Source organism: Lissotriton vulgaris, chromosome 7 (assembly GCF_964263255.1).
Source record: "Lissotriton vulgaris chromosome 7, aLisVul1.2, whole genome shotgun sequence".
Classification (NCBI taxonomy): domain Eukaryota; kingdom Metazoa; phylum Chordata; class Amphibia; order Caudata; family Salamandridae; genus Lissotriton; species Lissotriton vulgaris.
The window spans coordinates 239,440,979-239,455,857 of record NC_141695.1 but is presented as its reverse complement, the minus strand read 5'-3'; the positions used below and the strand labels follow the sequence as shown (position 1 = coordinate 239,455,857).

The 14,879-nt window shown below is 41.3% G+C and overlaps 1 protein-coding gene across 1 annotated transcript in view; it reads left to right on the top strand.

The window, feature by feature from the left end:
- Positions 1 to 14,879, top strand: part of LOC147701284 (alpha-tectorin-like) — a 550,081-nt gene that overhangs the window by 265,384 nt on the left and 269,818 nt on the right. The window contains exon 12 of the mRNA XM_086930016.1: positions 3,750 to 3,949. Within this exon, the coding sequence (XP_086786142.1) occupies positions 3,750 to 3,949 (200 nt within the window). The remainder of the gene's footprint in view (positions 1 to 3,749; positions 3,950 to 14,879) is intronic.

Sequence of the window (14,879 nt, the reverse complement as noted above, 5' to 3'; positions counted from 1 at the left end):
AGTGGCATGTATTGCTCGCCGTGGCTCCCATTTTGGTCCTGGGTTGGTGCTACCACCCTGCGCCTTAAGGGGGCGCGTCAATATATCCATTACGAATGCTTAGCACTTGGCGGCACACACAGGAGATCGCAATCTATTATTTCAGGCAGTGTCGGCACATCAACCTCGAGTGTTCGCCTGACGCGTTTCGGATTACTCCTTCCTCATAGGCTCACTCTTTCATATGCATGGAAGCTGACACGTGTTTGCCTTCTCCAATGAGCTTGCTTTATGACTTCCCAATGCCTTCTGGGATTCGTAGTGTCAGCTTCCGCCTTCTACCCAGTTGTGATGAGGTAAGTATATTGTCCTTCGGCAAGTTTGCTCCTTAGTATGGATGTGTGTAGCCTTTACACAAGCATTCCACAGAATGCTGGAGTTGAGGCTTGCAGACACTTCTTAAAGCAAAGATCATTGTCATATCTGGTTCACACACAGATGGTACTGGATATGATTTCTATTTGTTTGAAAAATAACTTTTTTATCTTTGACAAAATTTTGTACATAAAAACCCAGGGGACGGCAATGGGGACCTGCTTCGCCCCCAGCTTTGCAGGTCTTTACCTGGGCTGGTGGGAGGAGCAGGTAGTCCGGAACATCACACTGTACCAAGACCATGTTGTCCTCTGGACCAGGTACATAGATGACATCTTTCGTATTTGGAAGGGAGATCAAGCAAAAGCAGATGAATTCCTCCAAGTACTCAATGTGAATAGCTATAATCTACAGTTCACTAGCCAGAGCAGCAGAGAAAAAATTGTTTTCTTGGATTTGGAAATTTTTATTGAGAAAAATACAATACACAGCAGTCTCCACAGGAAATAGACAGCCGGCAATAGTCTGTTACTCTCACAAAGTTGTCACCCCAGAAATCTGGTTGCTAGTATCCCGTTTGGAGAACTTTTGCGCGCAAAACTCAATTGTAGCTCCTCTGAGGACTTAAATAAAGAAGAGGAAAGAATGTGCAACAGATTTAGAGACAGAGGGTACAAAGAAGACACCATTTTGGCGTCAATTGAAAAGGTAAAGAATCTCAACAGGGACGAGCTTTTGAATAAATCCAAAGAAAGTAAGGAAACAGATAAAAAACTCAGGTTTATAACAACTTACCACAACCAGGCTTGGGAGGTACGAAAAAGTTTAAATAAATTCTGGGAAGTACTGAGAACAGATGAGGACCTGAGTGAGTATGTGGGATTATACCCATCTGTCACTTTCAGACGCTGTAAGTCACTAAAAGATAGCCTTACAAATAGCTCAATAAAGGAAAGTAAAAGAAAGAACCCTGTCGAAGGTTTTTTTACCTGCATGAGGTGCAAAGCATGTAAGTACAGTCAGAACTGTAAAACTGTAAAACTGAGGAAAGACAAGCCAGCTTTTAAAATTGCTAGACATTTTTCCTGTGACACTGAGTTCGCAGTGTACGCGTTGAGATGCCCCTGTGATCTCTATTATATAGGGAGCACTTCCAAGAAAGTAAAATTACGAGTTCTTGAGCATCTTAGAGCAATTTCCAATAATGATAGGCAGTACCCAGTTTCTCGCCATTTCCATGAAGTACATAACCAAAATCCAAATCTCCTCAAATTCTGCGTGTTAGATTCAGTGCCCCAAAGGGAAAGAGGGGGGAATCGCACTATTGAGCTGAGGAAACTTGAGTCCAAGATGATCATATGGTTTAACACCATGATGCCCACAGGGTTAACTTTGACGAAGAATTGGCAATTCATCTGAGATAAGATATTATTTAATCATTATTTTTTTGTGTCTGAACCTTTGCGTCTATTTGCTCTTTGATGATTTTTTAACTGATTGTTTTTAATTCACTAAGAGAGAGTTCCTCTGCACTAAATTAGAAATCATATGTTGTTTCCATTGCAGAAAGAACTACATGACAGATTTGAAGATCCGATAAATAAATTATGTTCATGCTCACTTGAGAGGGACTTTATTTTCAAGTACATGAAATGTTTAAAGGCGATAGCAAATAGTATCACAAATTGTAAATTGGATGCAAGTTATGTCTGTTTACCATGACGCCCATTGGGGCAATACTTCAACCAAATGATTTTTTTATTGTTTCTTTAAGCAGGCTTAACAATAGATCATGAAGCTATGCCCACTGGAGCAAAATATTTTTCAGTAATATCATTTGCACTGGTATTTCTTACATTGTAATGTTTAAATCATAATCACATTTAAGTTTAAAATTCACGGAACTTCATTGTTTAAAATTGCATTTACATTGGAGTCTTTTCACGGTTTCTATTGATTGAAGGCGGAACAAGTCTCTGTCACTTTAAATGTAACATTGTATCGGTAAAACTCTACCCGTGAACAAGCTGTGACTGAAACAGCGAAACGCGTTGGGCACCCGTTGCAAAATTAAATAAAAAGCGTTTATCAACAGAGGCCGCGACACCAGTGTGAATTTATTTGCAGTAACTGGAGTTGTTTGGATATATATATATATATATATATATATATATATATATATATATATATATATATATATATATATATATATATATATATATATATCCACAAAACACATGCTACTCTCGTAACATGAAACAGGCCACTCCAGCATGCTTTATTTCATGCATGTAGCATTATTTCAGATTTTTATTGGAGACAGAAGCAGCATGACGCGTTTCACCTCCCACGAGGATTAATCATATGCATGGTTTTCTGTTGATGGGTTCCTTAGCGTTTTTTAAACGTGACTAAAAACATTCCCTCTTTGAATTGCTTTGAGACATCAGCGTTTTTCACTGGTATCATCTGGGACAAATTTAATAATGCCTGAGTTGTTTGAAAGCATATTTTGAGCCAGAGAATGTGAATAGAGGTTCACATGAGTATCAGCACTAATCCTAAGTGCACGATTTCCTACCTCTCGTTTCAGCGAGTGCTTGCTCAAATTGCGACTGAGTGTCATTGATATAATTCAATTCAAAGAGGGAATGGTAGCATAATAATATGCAAAATGTTAAACAAAACTACCGGTCCCACAATGCCTCATAATGGGCAACTGTGGTTACCAGGTATAAATAGGTGAAACCGACAAAGGACTGGTCTAACTAACGTGATCAAGAACTGTTATTGTCCGAAACGTTTTGGTGGAGAAGAAAAAGGTCCAATACATCAAGTTACAGAATCCAAGAAGAGTGCAGCGTATCTTTTTGAAATTGCAAGAATATATATATATATATATATATATATATATATATATATATATATATATATATATAATAGGATTTCTGCTCCAATTTACCAGTAGAAATCATCCGGCACTCTCACACGGGTATCGTTAGTTTCAGGCTTTATTTATTTCCAGTTTCATCAACGCGTTTCGGGAGTCAAGCTCCCTTGATCACGATTTTTGATATATATATAATTTTTTTAATTACTTTTTTTCCATTTCAGGTTTACTTTTTAGGAGGAGACCCTCCAAACCCCCTTTTTTAATAAACCTTACAACATTATAAACTACTTTCCACATACTCACCAATACAAGCATGTATGAGTTATAAAGACTTAGGTGGTAAAAGTAATTCCGATGTAAAAAAATGCATTGTAATTCCTTCTAGTGGTAATGGCTGTTCTCTGCTTATTTTCATTGCCTTGACCCCTCAGGCAACAAATGAATGAAGATATTGCGGTACCCTCAATGGGGTCAGCTCACCTACCTTTGTTGTGTCTTGCAGCACTTGCTTGCCCAGATCACAGCCACTATGATCTCTGTGGTAACCAGTGCCAAGCCTCATGTGCGACATCCATCCTGGGGGCTCACTGCACCTCCGCCTGCTCCGAGGGCTGTTTCTGCAACAAAGGGTATCGCAGAAGCGGGGATGACTGTGTCACAGCGACGGACTGCGGCTGTGAGCACCAGGGCCGTTATTACAAGGTGAGTGAGCTTCTCAGAACTGACCGTGAGTGAAGCCATTGGTGTGTCAACCTCAGCAAATGTTGTCCATTACACAGAATTTAGATGTGCAGGGAAGTGTTTGGTGGAATTCAAGGTAGCATGGTTAGGTGGAAGCCCACCATAGTTTCAGCTTTCAGTCTCAACTACATGGTGTGTTGTTCACACCTCGATGTTAGGGGAGGTCACCGTCCAATAATGTAATGTATTCGGGTTGGGAGGAGAGAACATCCCTTCTTCCTTGAGTGTGGATTAATGAATGTAATCAGTCATTGTAGTCATAGCATGAGCACGTTCACCTCAATGGGTTTTTAGGATCAAAGATGAAAAGAAGGCCGCTGAAGAAGAGGACCACATTGAGACAGGTCCCAGCCATGAGACAGGTTGCAAGGGCGCTACAACCTTCACTCTACAGAACCACTGAGAAGAAACCAACTGGATTCCCAGGCTGCTTTCAACACTGCTTACTAACATGTTGGTTCTGGTATGTGATCTAAAAATGATTTTTAAAGCATTTTGCCCCTTTGCAATTTTTTGTGTCCTTATGAAATGTTAAAGCAATATTTGAGGTCTTTGGAAACCAAATGAATATTTATGTCTTCACTCAACGCATGTGTAATTCATTCAAACATTCCCATTTTCCTCCCCCATACCTTTTACCCTTTCATATGATATCATGGGAGCAAAATGTTGCTTCAGTTGAACTATTTTCCTTCTGCCCCTGTAACTCCCCCCACCAGGCCCTCCAATGTCATCCTCTGCTCTGCCATCTTCTCTTATTTGACCTCCATCTCCTACACACTCACTTTTATGCCTTTTGTCTGGTTTTCAAGACTGTGACCCCAACTGTCTTAGAACAAGTCAAACTGACATGCTTCCCAATTTTGTGCTATCCTTCACGGTTGACGTTCTCTCATCATCCTGGTGTTTTTCTTGGTTCCTATGAATCAGAAACAGTTCTCCCAGTTCTTCAAAAACATTTCATTGAGCTTTCTAATGTCTGGTCTGTTTCTCTTGTGCCTTTCTTATAAATATTATGGTTCCTTCGAGGCTTCCACTGGCACATCCAGATCAGCATGAGGTAAGGATGGTTGAACCTGGCTTCATGGGGCTCAGCATACCACAGCTTATGCCATGCTGCTATGGCCCTCTGTCAAGCTGGTCCGTGTGGAACTCTGTTAAACCAGGGAGTGCTGGTCTAAAGGCACAAGCGGCAGAAGCTTTTGAGATATATGTACTGCAGAGTTCTGTGAAACCAGGAAACACTGGTGGGAACAGCACGCCGAAAAAGACTTCCAGCAGCCATCCAGCTCCATTACCAAAATGGCTTCCAAGGTCTGGTGAAGTCTGCATTTGCATACTGCAGGGTGAAGTTGTCCTGATTGCAGTTATTGGAAACCAATGTGTGCTCTTTCACCCACATAAGTTTTGTAATGGACCCAGTTACTTCTTGCACAGGCGCTCGTCTCTACACACAGTCCAATGCAGTGTCCTAGAAGTGATTGCACACACCTCGCAGAAACACTTCTGCATTCCATGTTACCTTCACCACATGGACATACCATCATGTAGGACTGAATTGCTTTGCACCAGTCTAAAGTGCTGCAAATTTCCATGGGACCTGCATTCAGAATGACATTACTGACCCCATTACTTCACATCCACTGCATAAGGCTGTTTGGAGAGTATTTTAGTTCCACAGGGGCTGTGTATGTGCAGTTAAATCTAAGCGTATAGCTTGATATATCTCAACTATTTATCATTTGGCAAGAATATATCTCCACACTCTTCCATGATGAGAATCTTTGAGAAGCCCAACAAACTCTTGGCTGGGGAGTGCATACATTTCCCGCCTTGCGACACTCAACTCCACTCACGTCAGCAGGAATAATCCCATGTAATTAAACAAACAGAATTAAATTCATTTGCACATATGCCCCAAACTTCCATGTGCAAATGTCTTTGGCCAACTTACTATGCAACTATGCGAGCACAGAGACAAAAGACATATGCCAGGGTGTGAAATATTCTACCTTTTCTATTAGCGTTTCTGATAAGGCACTGCTGCCAGGGAAGCGAATGCGATTGTATTTAAAAATCAAAAAGTCAAAGGTTAATGATACCTTTCAACTGGAACCAGTTAAATGCAAGAATGCACGGAGGGGACCTTGTAGAGCCGGTATTGACTAAGCTGTCAGAGAGCTGCCCACCTCTGTCGGTTTGTTACTTAGAATGTAATGCCTCTGACTTACAAGTTTCAGAAAGTGGTTTGTTGAATGATGGTAATATCCTCTGTAGGAAGAAGCCACTCAGTTCCTGCCTATTAGGAATTGGAGAAGGATGAAGCAGGGTTGTCCTGGAATACTTCCTGAAAAACACATCTGCACTAGGGACATTTTTAGGTCGATCCTAGCGTTGCAGTGCATGTGCTGCTCGCTTTGAGAGGCATGCAATATTCAGTATAGTATGGAAGCTTCGTGGAAGCTCCGCCCACTCTCTGCCCTACTTTTTCATTGGCTTAGGCCCTAAATGCTGCCTTCCAATTGGTTTAGGCTTGTTAGTCCCTCCTCATGTCGACCTATTGCGGCTATTGTCCCCTTTACTTCCAGTGATGCACTGTAACTATTTTCTTCCCCTGCCTTTTCCCTCCTCCCTTGCCTTCTCTTGGGTGGCCTTGGCTGCTAATTAACCCCTGTGGTGCCGGTTAATGGGCTCTTCCTCTCCCGGCCGGGCTCAGCCCAGATCCAAGCTGCGCGCTGTAGGCTCCCGGCCTGGCAGTCTCTCCCTGTCGCTGTGGGAGGTAGGGTGCCGCCCCCACCGGACTAATTTTTTCTGCAGCCAGCCTTACGCCAGGTTATCGCACCTCCACATTTCGCGTGTAGTCGAAATGGATATCTCAAAAAGGCAGTGACAAACGAAGGGGAAGGGGCTGAGCTAAAATGTCATCAATCTTAGTGCAGACATTTTAGCCGATGGTGAATTCTTGTGCTGAGAGGAAGGGGTAAAGAGCCCCCGCGAAAAGACTACGGCTAGGGAGGGTGCGCTTTGAGGATTAAGAGCCTTAAATACTCGCTAAAAGGTACGGATCAATCAAGGTGGAGTTTTAATGCAAACATTGACATTTGACAGGTATCTGGTGAGCCCCACAAAGTGGAACCATGTGACATTGTGATATGGTCTCTGTCACATAATGTGCGAGAAAGACCATCCAAATGCATAAGCATGCATAATTCTCGAGTATTGACCCACAAAATGTGAACACATTTTCGCATTTTTACACACCCCAATATTTACCATGATTTTGCCCGCACAAGTCTAGTAGCAGTAGAAAATATCTTGCAAATAAATATCTCCTTTCAAACGAGGTGTTTCTTCCATGAGCCGGTTCTTTGCTGTTAACACGCATGACTTTTATGCATGTAGTGTAGCCTTGTGCAGAAGTTACTTGAAATACTGGGTAAATGTATTTTGCCTCATACACTAAATTTTCATGAAAATTATGCATACTTGCCAAATTTCAAATACCCCTAGAACTTCCTCCTTTTTGAATAATTAGGACACGATTTACAATGGAGGGACGCAGGTATTTGGGATCCCAGGCTTTCTTTTTTTCGGGGACCAGCACTTATTTCTGCATCAGACAGATGCATGAGAGGAAAAAGCAAACTAAGCAGAAAGATCAATAAATGAGGAGGAACCTGCCATAAAGGTAGGAAGCAGGCCCCTTATAAGAGTAAGATAAATGGGCAGGGAGTGTCTGGAAGTAGATAAGAGGCATGGGGTCAGGGTCGGATTGGGATCACAGTATGCCCCTGGCACTTCAAAAAAAGTGGCCCACTTTCCTGGATCATCCCTTCCGTGGATCACCGTCTCATTAAACTAATTGTTTAGAGAAATGTTTGCAGAGCTCATTTCACCAGAATAACAAAAATTTCAATCAGGCTAATTCTGTCCCTCTTTATACCTTGTGTACTTCCTTATGTCTTTCTGAACTAGCCTTCTTTCTCCCTGTTAGTGACTCCAATTTAAAACACCAGAGGTTTACTCTGCCTCTCACTTTTAAAACACAATTTTGAAAAACGCGCCAGGGCCTTGTTTTCCTTACCGCGGCCCCGTGCGCACTGCATTCCCCACTTCGCTTTTCACACGACCGACTCTTCTCCCGGCGCACACGCAAATAAAATACAAATAATAACAAAAGGCTCCTTACCTCCATAATTGGACCACAATTCCCATTTCACACCCGGTGCGGCCGCTATTTCCAACGCGACCGCACCGGGACCTTCTCCTTCATTTTTTTTTCCAAGTCGCAATAACAGGAAACAAGCCTTGTTTTAAAATATTAGAGGAAAGGCCCTTCACAAAATACAAAGCACACCTTTAAACCCTTACTTTCAACCGCAAACGACTCTTTCAACACGAAGACAGGATCTCTTGCATGTAACTGCCCCCTACTGACCATTTTTTTCAACAAAACCACTTTAATGGGAGTTTTAACCCCTTATACTCATTAGTTGAAAATAAATTAGAAGCTCTTGTAAATAGGGCTTTAGTTAAACTGATGGGGTCGCTCGATGACACCATCAACAAAAAAAAGGAAGCCTTGCTAACCAACCTATTAACAAACCTGGCTGCTCTAATTGGCAAGATAAGTCTGAAAAGAAAAGGCCATCGGGTGACCAGCCTCATAAAAAATCTAAAAAATCAAAAGGGGTCATTGAGGATATACCGGATGACGCCGGTGATAGACTCAGTGTATTTGACATTGCGGATGGGCATGGCAGCCCGGTTGTCCCTATAGACAGTGATTCTGATGAGCATCAATATTATCAACCAGAACTTGATCTATCCTGCTCTTCCGAATTCCATTCTGATTACAATGACATACCCACTGACAAAAAAGGGACATCCAATGAGGCATCTTTGGCCTCTGGGTGTAAGATTATTGACCCATTTGGGGATAATATGTTCGACCCCTAATGATAAAACATCCCCTTTCACCCGAATGGACCCCCTCTCAACATGTTGTCAAACACATTACATTCTGGCTGAGGAGAGTAATACCTAAAGAGGTTAGATCTCGCCTACGATCCGAATGCCCACGCCCATCTCTCCCTAATGTGATTACTAAGACTCCTGAATTAGACCCCAAAGTGGTATCTTTCATTAATAAGCGTGGAAAAGACCCTAGAAAGGGCCTAGACAGAGGTCTAAAGTCCTGCCAGAGCAGACTCCTTGACATTATTGGGCCACTTACTAAAATTTTTGAGATGGCTGAGTCAGCCTACCTTAACGATAGCAAAGTCGACCCCAAAGAACTGGGAGAATGGACACAGAGAGCTGTCTGCCTTCTTGGAAATGCAAACACGGCCCTATCAAATGAAAAAAGAAAGATCCTCCTTCTAAAACTGGACCCCTAGCTCATAGAACTCACCAATAAAGAAGGGGGAGCTTCCTCTCAAGGCCAACTTTTTGGAGATTATTTCATTAAGGAGATGGCCAAATATGTTGGAATCTTCAGTTCCATACAAAAATCACAAAAGAAATCAGAAAAGTTTTTAAAGATAGGGTTTTTGGAAGGGCCGGGCGAACAAGGGGTCGGTTCCCCAGCCGCGGTATGCCTTCCTCCAGACCCTAGTTGGCTCGAGGGAATAGATCCTTTCATTCCTATGGCTATTCCAACTTCTATCCCCAAAGACAAAGAGGAGGTTGCTTCCAGAACAACCGAGGTAATAGAAGACAAAGAGGATTCTCGTCAGGTACGTCATTTCAAAGACCTTTGACCTTTTGCCAATAAAGGTGGGAGGCAGACTAGCCCAGCTCTCTGGAAACTGGAACCTAGTGACACAAGACCCTTGGGTACTACAAATGGTCAAGGGATATCGAATAGAGTACACAGACATTCCCTTCCAGAACAAAACCCCAAGGGAAATCCTCTTCTCCCAGGAACATTCAAAGTTGGTAACAAAAGAGGTAGAAGACTAACTGGCCAAAGGCGCAATCAGGGAGGCAACTCATCCCAAGGGTGGCTTTGTCAGCAACATCTTTTTGGTAGCTAAATAGAACAAAGAGATGAGGCCTGTAATTAACCTAAAAGATTTAAACGAATGGGTTGTGTACCGCCACTTCAAAATGGAAGGCATTTAACTCCTAAGGGACATCCTAAGAAATGGGGATTGGTTAACGAGTCTAGACCTCAAAGACGCCTATCTTACTATCCCCATTTGGCCTCCTCACCAAAAATATCTCAGTTTTACATGGCAAAACAAGATGTGGGAATTCTCTAGTCTCCCCTTCGGTCTCTCTTCAGCACCCTGGTGCTTCACAAAAGTACTCAGACCGGGTGCAACATGGCTAAGGGCAAGAGGGGTAAGATTAATTATTTATCTGGATGACATCCTAATAATGGGTTAATCAAACGAAATCGTATCTCTTCATACTTAAAGGGCGATAGAGATATTGGAAAAGTTAGGGTTTGTGATAAATCTAAAAAAAATCATGCCTAATCCCAGCACAAGACACTCAATTCTTGGGAGTCATTGTAGACACCCTCCACACGGAACTTTGCCTTCCCAGAGACAAGTTAAAAAAGTTACGAAAGGAAATAAAGAAAGTCTTAGTAGCAAAGACTATTTCACTAAAAGACTTAGCGAAAATCCTGAGTCTCTTATCCTCTACCATCCAACCCATATTCCCCGGTCCACTCTACTATCGTGGCCTACAAAGACTAAAAAGGAGATGCCTTTACACAAATCATTCATACTCCCAAATCTTGTCCTTAGATCAGGAGTCGAGGGAGGAATTGGAATGGTGGCTCAAGAACGCATAGGCTTGGAACGGGAGAGCAATCTTCGGGGAGGAACCTGAATTATTGATAGATTCAGACGCAAGCCTAGAGGGTTGGGGAGCGAGATGCGGAAACTCTTCGACAGGAGGACATTGGTCAGACCAAGAGAGGAACATGCACATCAACTGCTTAGAACTCCTAGCGGGCTCCTTCGCAGTCCGGAGTTTCACTGAAGAGAAAATTAAATGTTGTGTAATGCTTCGCATGGACAACATTTCAGCAGTCCAATATGTGAGCAAGATGGGAGGTCCACACTCGAACGATTTAGCGGACCTTGCGAAGGACTTTTGGGGTTACTGTTTGAACAAAGGGATTACAGTTGTAGCACAACACATTCCTGGTCTGAGCAATGGAGTAGCCGACTGGTTCTCCAGAAATTTCAAAGATTCCAGCAATTGGAAATTGAACAGGGAGATATTCCTGCACATCCATCACATATGGGTCCCTTTCAACATGGATCTCTTTGCAGACAGGCTGAATACTCAACTGACTCAGCTTTTCAGCTGGAAACCAGACCCTCAAGCATCTGGGATGGATGCTTTTCTACAGAATTGGAGAGGTCTAAGGCCATATGCCTTCCCGCCATTTGTCATGCTACCCAGGTTCTTCTTACATGCTCAGAGATTCAGGGAAACAGTAGTAGTGGTGACTCCCCCTTGGAGATCTCAGACCCTGGCCTTTCGCCAAATGCTTTCAAACTCATATCTGAGTCATGGGCTTATGGCACAGGAAAAGCATATAGACTGGCATGGAATAAATTGATTTGCTGGTGTTTTCAACGGGATATCAATCCCATTTCAACTGATGTAGTCTATGTAATAAATTACCTTACAGAATTATTCGCATCTGGTTTATCCTTTAGGATAGTAAACATCTATAGATCAGCTATTTCTGCTGGACATTCCTTGATAGACGGACTTCCTGTAGGTCAGAATACTTTAACAAGGAGAATTATGATAAGCATTAGGGTCCTTAAACCCCCGACTCCTAAGTACACCTTGCTTTGGGATGTTAAACTGATCCTTTAGATTTTAGACAATTGGGGTGATAATCTTTTTTTATCACTTAAAATCTTTCCTATAAACTCACAACCCTCCTTTGTCTTGTTTCATTTAGACGTACTTCTGATGTTAGAGCTTTAGATGTCAACAGTAGAGCCTATCAACCTGAAGGAGTTTGCTTCTTTATTAAAAGAAGAACTAAGACACTTTCTTCAAGCATTTTCTACCCTTACTTTTCTACAAACCCTAATCTGTGTGTGGTGCAATGTTTGAAAGAATAAGAAAAGAGAACCCTTAATTTAGGAAACGATGTCACTCAACTTCTTATATCTCATAAAAGACCTCACAAACCTGTTTCTCCCCTTACCTTGGCTAAATGGGTGATAGATGTCATGATTGAAGGAGGTATAGACACCTCTATTTTTGGAGCTCATGCACTTAGATGTGCATGAGCCTCCAAAGCTTTCTCCTTAGGAGGGAGTTTACAGGACATTTTAAAGGCACCAGACTGGTCTAACGAAAGTATTTTTAAAAACTGCTATTTTAAACCAATGCATAATGTTATTGATAATGTATTGAATGCACTTTGAACTTGCATAATATTGGCCTCCGTGTCATGCCATAAAATGTGGATTTTCCACAGCCCACTGAATAGTAAATCTGGATGTTATTAAGGACACGGAGGCTAAGATTATCCCACAATTTATACCCGCCCGGGTAAACAAATGTTTTACCTATTCTTTCTTTCAGAGTGACAATTTTAGCCATGGATTGATTCATTCTTCCCCTGGATTTCTTTGGATTAAAGTTTATTTCGTTCTCAGTGCAAATATATATATAGATATATATATATTTTTAAATATATATTTTTTATTTTGCGTCAGCAGGTAGTTATACATAATATAATTCATCAAAAACAAAACAATACAAATCCAGCAAAACATCATCTCATATCATAATATAGTTCATCATAAACAGAATAAAACGATTTCAAGGAAGGATCAACTTATATCATAAAATAATTCATCCTAGATAAAACAATACTGATCCAGAAGAGCATCCATTTACATTAAAGAAAACAGAATAGGAAAAAAAAGAATTGAAGAAAGCTAAAATAGAAACACCTGTCATATCCAGTTAGAGACTGGGTCCCACATTTTTTTTTCCAAATGTCTTTTTTTTCAGCCCTTTTAGTTTATAAACCGCATTCTCGAGTTGGTAAATAGACAATAACTTTGACTGCCATTGATGAAAAACTGGAGGATCACCATCTAGCCAACGAGATGTTATACAATATCGATATACAGACATACAAAAAAATAATAAACCTTCTTCTTCAAGTATTCTTTTACCAATTTGATCTCACTGAATTCCAAGAATTGCTAATTCAGCGGATAATTCAGTGTGTATCTCCAAACTATTTTTAAGAAAACGCAGCACAAATATAAGAAGGAAGATGGCTGCCTGGTGCTGGATTACATAGATTTTCAGAATGTTCTCAATGTTCTAAATTCTTTCTAATTATTGCTGCTGTGTGAGCTGGCAATAAAAGGAGACTGCATAATCTTAGCCTCCGTGCCCTTAATAAAATCATCTCTCAAGTAAACCTTCGGACTGTTACAATAATGTAAAAATTGTTTTACTGTTTTCTAACAATTAAAAAAATATATACACCTAAGGATTAAATACCTCAGTGTGCGATTCTGCTCTAAATAAAAAAGTCAGCAGAACAAAAACAGTGACGGGTCCCCTTTTTCTTTGAATCTAGATAGTGTCCTACCCGGCCACAGTGCAGGACAAAACCCCACTTGTAATAAAGCATCACTTACAGAAGCATCATAAATACTACAATACACTTGAAAAAGAAACTAAGGACCTCAGGTGGTTAGCGCGCCACACCAGGAGCCATGACATCTCCATACTGATCACTAAATATGCAAGAAAGAAAAAAAAGACAGCAGTTGTTCTACGCTTGCAGGATATGGAACAGTATACCCACCAACACCGCAAATGCAAAAAGATGAAGATACTCCTCCCACACAATAGGAATGTACTTCTACCTCCTCCTGAAGGACCATGAATCTTCACTGCGGGCTTTGCCCATTTTTCAGGGCCACATGGCTTCCTATCTAGTTCTTCAGTATACAAATACTATTACATTACATACATTGCACTGCATTGCTGGTCAGCTACAAACAAATTCAATGTTCATATCAAAATGGTTTAATTATTTTATTTCCAGTGAAAATAACTTCTTCTGCTTTGCTGTCAGCACAACTTAGTGTCATACAAGTAAAGACTTCGAGCAAGAAAGGCTCAATTTGTGTCACCGACAGTTGAGGGTCTTCAAAAGAATAACAGCAAGTGACCATCTAGTCAGTGGGACCTACTGTCAACCAGCTCAACGGTGCTTTACCCCCACTGTTTTTATTTTATGTATTTATTTAACTTATATGCACCAAGATGCCATATATGCTACTTTTCATTTCCTTCATTTTCAACAGCAATATTAGAGCAAGGCATTGCATCATATTCACAGTCCTATAGTGCAAACGTGCTGGTTGCAGGTGTGAGAACTGCAGTTGTCTCAGATACAGAGGCGTTCCTTCTTTCAAAGAAGTGCATGAAGTTCTAGATGATTTCAGCAAAACAAGGGCTCTCATCCCTCTCATTTACAACCTCAGTAACTGTCATCAAAAGGCAACTGGTCTTCACCCACTCGCAGTCTATGTCAGGCAGGCTATCCCACTGTTGGACTTTTATACTTATCAATCGCTTTACGCATTGTCTATGCAGGAGCTTGGTTTGGTCCCAGGTATGAGGGAATCAGAAATCTGCCAGGGGTTTACTTGGAATACAGGTGCATCGGCTACACCTTCCTTGCATCTTCCTCCTAATGCTCTCTGGTACCACTGAAACGTTCTCAGGCGCCAAAACACATCCACATTCTTAACTTTTTCTCAGAGCCTGGAAAACAAAACTCTATTAGAACATGTCTGTATAACAACAAGCCAAATACAAAATCTGAGATCATCGACGATTCATACCCATTCACAGTGTACTT